General features: G+C 17.9%; 2 protein-coding genes across 2 annotated transcripts; one reads left to right on the top strand and one right to left on the bottom strand.

Moving 5' to 3' along the window:
- Positions 1-778: 778 nt before the first annotated feature.
- Positions 779-4893, top strand: PGAL8A_00428900 (sugar transporter, putative; the record flags this gene model as incomplete). The annotated part of the gene is made up of 4 exons (XM_028673018.1): positions 779-4169; positions 4343-4502; positions 4633-4702; positions 4834-4893. The coding sequence occupies 4 exons, from the start codon at positions 779-781 to the stop codon at positions 4891-4893; spliced, it is 3681 nt and encodes a 1226-aa protein (XP_028529513.1).
- A 650-nt stretch (positions 4894-5543) lies between these two features.
- Positions 5544-5984, bottom strand: PGAL8A_00428800 (conserved Plasmodium protein, unknown function; the record flags this gene model as incomplete). The annotated part of the gene is made up of 1 exon (XM_028673017.1): positions 5544-5984. One exon carries the CDS (start codon positions 5982-5984, stop codon positions 5544-5546), a length of 441 nt encoding a protein of 146 aa, XP_028529512.1.
- Positions 5985-6307: the final 323 nt, after the last annotated feature.

Genomic DNA, 6307 nt, shown 5'->3' with positions numbered 1-6307 from the left:
AAAAAAAAAAAAAAAAAAAAAAAAAAAAAAAAAAAAAAAAAAATAATATATAACATTTTATTATATTAGCGTGCAACCGTACGCGTGTGTGTACTCAGATTAAAAAAAAATATTTATGGATATTTAAAAAATGCATACACAAATAATTTAACATTTTTTTAAAAGATGAATATACATGTATAAAGTACTTAAATATTTTTTTATAGTTAAAATAACTAGTTTTTCTTTAGATGCAAATAAAACAAAAAAAAAAAAAAAAAATAAGAGAATATAGTATAAGAATGATATTTACACATTTCTTTCAAATTAATGGGAAACTAATTAATGTATTCATTTACTAATGTTCCTAATATGAAATTAGTTTACAATATAAAAGAGCAGATCGAAGTTATTAATAAAAACAACTCTTTCACTCTTAGTCTTGTTATATGCAATCAAAGAATGCAAAGATTTTATATTATTTAATCATTTATTTATTTCTTATTATTATTATTATTATTATTATTTTTTTTAATAGGACAATTATGCTTAAAAATATATATATTTAAATAAATATGATATTATATGTTAACTTAAAAAGTGTATCTTTTTAGACATGAAGAGAAATATAAATAAATTAAGAAAATAATTAAAGGAAAATATTTTATTTGTACCTTCTTTTTTTTTTAATATATTTTTTTTCTTTTCTTATGAAAAGGAAAAAAAAAAAAAAAAAAAAAAAAAAAAAAGAAGAAACAATCAAGCATATATAATTTTAAATTTATATGATTTTGAATAAATGGCTGAAGATAATATATTGATTAAAAAAAATGATAATATATATGGTAATAATTATCTGAATAAAAATATAAATGAAATGATGAAAAACAATTATTATAATAAAAAAGACATTACAAATCAGTTAAATACCTCTAATATATTATTAATAAGTAATTACAATGATGAAAATAATGAGTTAAGTTTTCCTGTTAATAATATAAAATGTGGAAAAAAAGAAAAAAACAAAAATATGATAAATGAAAAACAAACTATTATTAATACTTCTCTTCCAAATAACTTGAATTATAAAACTTTTTTAAGAAAAAACCCTATATTTAATCATGAAAAAAATATATATAATAAAAATACAATATATTCTACTATAAATAGGAATAATGAAAATTCAACACATTCTGATTTAGAAAAAACTTCTTATGATTATAATATTTTAAATACTGAAAGTTTAGATAATTATATAAATTGTTACGGTGACAATGAAGATTTATTAAAAATTTGTACTCATATTAATAGAAATAATTCACCTTTAAAAAAGTGTTATGAAAAAAATATTTCAAGTGGTTTAATTAATTTTGATGAATCTCAGAGAGATAAATACAATAATATTAATAATAATAATAATAATAATAATAATAATAATAATAATAATGGTTATAAAAATAATATGAATGACAGTATATATTACAATACTTTAAATGATAATCTAAGTAATTATTATCCACTTTCATATCATAACGACAACAATAGAAATGATCTTAATTTTATGCATATAAAAAATAATGTAGCTAAAGATAAATATATCAAAATAAATGACAGAAATTATTATGACAATAAGATATATAACCAATCTATTAATAAACCAGATATATTTATAAAATTAGACAAAAATATAGCAAATATCAGAAATAGTAATATAAAAAGAAGTATACTTTCTCATAGAATAACAACAAGTAAAAATAATGGCAGTTATTACTGTGAGAAACTTTTAAGAGAGCATAAAAATAAAATAAATAATGTAAATTACGATAATAATTCTAATTTAAACAATATAAATAATAATAAAGATTATATTATGTTTAAAAAGAGTAATTTATATCCTATTAATGGTAATACTTCATACAATGAAGATAACATAAAATATATTATGAATTATGGTTTTAATTATAACAAAGATAATATTCCTTGTAGTAATATTAACAAGAATAGTATGAATATTATAAAATATAATAATAATAATAACATAATATATAAACAAAATGATATAAATAACAATAATAACAATATTGCATATAAATCAAATTATATACATAATCATAAAAATATAGATAATATACAAACAAACATTAATTGCAATATTATTAACATGAAGAAAGACTTAAATATATTAAATAGCAAAGATAACAATAATTTTAATATTATTAACATGAAAAAAGACTTAAATATATTAAATAGCAAAGATAATAATAATTTCAATACAGTTAAAAGAAGTGAACAAATAGATTTACAATTAGGTGATAATTATAAAATAAAAGACAAAAAATTAAATGAACTTAACATATGCTATAAACGAGAAAATAGCAATGAAAACTACAGTAATGCAATAAAAAGTGATCTATTTAAAACAGCCCATTGTTATGAATTAGACAAAAGTAATATAATAAAGATAATACCTAGTAATAATAATAATAATAATAATAATTATAATAATAATTATTATTATAACAATGTAGAAGAAAAAAAAAAAAAGGTAGAAAATGAAAATTCAAATAATTTAAAAAGTATGGATGATTTACATAATTTTCTTAATGCAGTTAATGAATATGAATCTATAAATGAGAAAAAGATTAAAACAGTATATATACAAGATTGTGCATGTTTACCTAAAAAATGTAAAATAAATTACTATCAAAAAAGAGGAAACTTTAATTATAGTGGTTTATTAACATCTATGGTTTCATCTATTATTACACAACAGAACGATATAAAAATTGAAGAAAATAACTGTTTAGATTGTTCATGGAAAACAAATCAATATGAATATACATTATTACATCAAATTATAGATACTGAAAAAAAAGACAAAATGGTTTCAAATGGAATGGGAGATTTTCAAAGAAAAAATTCTGATAAATTATTATTTTTAACATTGACTTTAATGATATGCATATCAATATTATGTAATTATGATCATGGTGCTATACCTGTTACATTAGAAGAAATTCAGAAAGATTTTCCTCTAAGTTATATTGAACAATCTTTATTAGGTAGTTTAGTTTATTTTGGTTTAATAATTGGAACTATAATTGCAAGTATTCTGTTTGAATTATTATCAGCTAAGTTATTAGTGACAATTAGTATAATTTTATTATCTATATCATTATATATATTTAGTCATGCAAACTGCATTGCAATTATGTATATTTCAAGATTTGTTAATGGGCTATGTCAAGCTATTCCTGTTGTATATTTGCCTGTATGGGTGGATGAATTTTCACCTGATGAAAAGGCAACTCAATGGATGTCATATATTCAGTTGGCATCTATTGGAGGAACTGTATTTGGTTACTTTTTAGGTGGAATATTATCAAATAATAATAATTCTCATCATCACAATGATTCTATTTTTTCTAATTTATCTTTTTTTACTACGTGGAGATCTCCCTTTTTAATTCAAGCATTTTTATTATTACCTATTTTTTTAATTATGATTTTTGTTCCATCTAATAAGGTCAATATAACTTCCAATTATAGTGATGTAGATAGTTCTACTGAAAATAAAAGTGGAGAATCTATGGATAATAAAGAGCTATCAAATAATAAGCAAAGTAACAAATTGGATTATTCATTTAAAAATATTTCAAATTGTACATATAATCAACAAAAATATAAAAGAAGTAAATCATTGCATGAATCAAAAAATAGTTTAGTTCAGATGAATTTTAATAGATCAGCTACTTATATAATGGAAAAAAAAACAAATGTTCTAAAAAAAACATTTAAAGAAGTGAAAAAATTATTAAAAAATAGATTATATATAATAATAACTTTAGGTATGAGTAATTTGTATTTTGTTGTAACTGGTATACAATTTTGGATAACTGAATATATGTCTGTAGTTTTATTAACAGAGAAGATGAAAATTGTTACTGTATCTACTTTGTGTTTTTTAACATCTCCTACATCAGGTGTTTGGTTTGGTGGTTTTGTTTGTGATTTATTTGGTGGATATAAAAATACAAATTATTCTAAAACAATTAAGGTTGCAACTGCTTTCGCTATTTCTGCTTGTATTTTTGGAATTTTATCTGCTCATTTGAATAATTTCATCTTTTTTTCAATATCCTTATGGTTATGTTTATTTACAGGTTCTGCATTAGTACCAGTAGCTGTTGGTAATCATTTAAAAAAGAAAATAAATTATAAAATAAATTATAAAATAAATTATAAAATTAAAAAGAATATAAAAATATATATAGAAAAATGAAAATTTTAATGAAAAAAAAAAAAAAAATCTATCCATTATTACTTATTTATTCATTCTGTTGTATTTTATTTTTTTTTTAAGGAATGCTTTTATCTTGTGTTGATAATCATCAAAAAAGCTTATCATCTGCAGTTTCACAAATTATATATAATGTTTTTGGTTGGTTTTCAGCACCATTATTATCTGGAATTATAATGGATATAATGCATAAATATACTAATGATAATCGACTAGCTTTAAAGTAAGGATAAAATAATATTTAAATAAAATATATATTTAGCAGTGTATTTAACAAAATAAAAATATATATATATATATAGTTTTTATATGGTTTTATGTTGTAATTATTAATTTTTCTTTTTTTAATATAGAACAGGGTTCACTATGATTCTCTACTCAAGTTTTGTTGGTTTTCTTTTATTACTATATGCAAATTTTTTGGTTAAAAATAGAAAATTTATTATATAATGTTTTTATCATGTTTAATATTATTTATTTATTTTATTTATATATTATTATTGTAATTATTATCATTATTATTATTATTATTATTTTTTATTTTGCTTATTTAGGATTTTTCTGAAAAAAAAGAAAATGATGAATTATTAGAATTAGAAGAACCATTGAAGTAAAAAAAAAAAAAATCTGTTGTATATAAATATATAATTTTTACCAAAGGATAAAATTAAGAAATATATATATATATATTTGTTTTTTATTGATTATATAATCATATATTTTAACTGTCCTTTTTCTTTTCTTTTTTTTCTAATATTTTTAATATTTGTTTATTGCATACTATCAATTTTTTTTTTATTCTTTTTATTTTATAACATAGTAAGATTAATAATTTCAATTAATTTTTATTATAATTATTAAGTATTTGTCTATTTTTTTTTTTTTTTTTTTTTTTTTTTTTTTTTTTTAAGTGATATATATATAAAAAGTATCAATTCAAAATTTATTTTAAATATGTTACTTATCTTTTTTCATTTTATATTTTTATTATTTACTTCTATTTATTTTTACACTTGATAATCAATTAAAAATATGATTGTTCATATTATCATAAGATAGAAAATCCCAAAAAAGAAAAAAAAGTAAGAAATAATATAATTTATTATTTTTCTTTTTAAATGTAATTAAAAAATTGATTTTATTAAAAACAATATTAGTTTTTTTAAACTCTAAATAATTTTTTTTCTATATGTTTTTTTAATATAAAGATGTTATATATATTAAAAAAAAAAAAAAAAAAAAATATATATATATAGAAATGTTCTTATTTCAAATTTACCATTGACAAACAAACTAATAACTCACCTAAAGATGTTTCCTCTTCATTCTTTTTTTTATTAGAAGCATTATCACTATTTTCCACATTATTTACTCCTTCATTTACATTTTCATATTTATTAAAATATATATTTTTATTTAATTTCTGTATTCCTAAATTGTTTATTTCTTTACTTTTATATGGTTCAAAAAAATTTCTTCTATCTTTAGTGTGAATAACTTCTCCTTTTTCTGTTATTTTTTTTTTTAAGTTTTTTCTTCTAGGTTCATAATTAAATGTCTCTTTTTCTTCTTCTTCATTAATTATAGTTATTAAAGCAGAAAGAGCTGAGTTTTTATCTATGTCTCCTTTACTTGGGATTTTTGATAAGAATAATGGATGTAATTCCCATTCATCTTCATTTTTGTTATCTTTTTTATTAACCATTTTTTTTTACAAACAAATCATTTTTTTTATTAAACTTTTACTTTTTTAAAAATTTGACATTCTCATTTTAATGTTTTTGATTTTTCCTTTTTTTAAAAATTATATGAATGTTCATTTTTTTTTTTAATTATATTCTTTGTTTTAAAAATTTTTATTTTTTACTATTAACTATTGATTTTTTTTTTTTTTTTTTTTTTTTTTAAATTACTTTTCATTTATAAATAATTATTTTTTAACTTTTTTTTTTTTTTTTTTTTTTTTTTTTTTAAATTTTTTTTCATTTATAAATTTTTTTTTTTTTTTTTTTTTTTTTTTTTTTTTTT

Source organism: Plasmodium gallinaceum (genome assembly GCF_900005855.1).
Source record: "Plasmodium gallinaceum strain 8A genome assembly, contig: PGAL8A_v1_119, whole genome shotgun sequence".
Taxonomy (NCBI): domain Eukaryota; phylum Apicomplexa; class Aconoidasida; order Haemosporida; family Plasmodiidae; genus Plasmodium; species Plasmodium gallinaceum.
The sequence above is the reverse complement of the archived record's forward strand: the minus strand, read 5'-3'. Positions and strand labels throughout refer to the sequence as shown.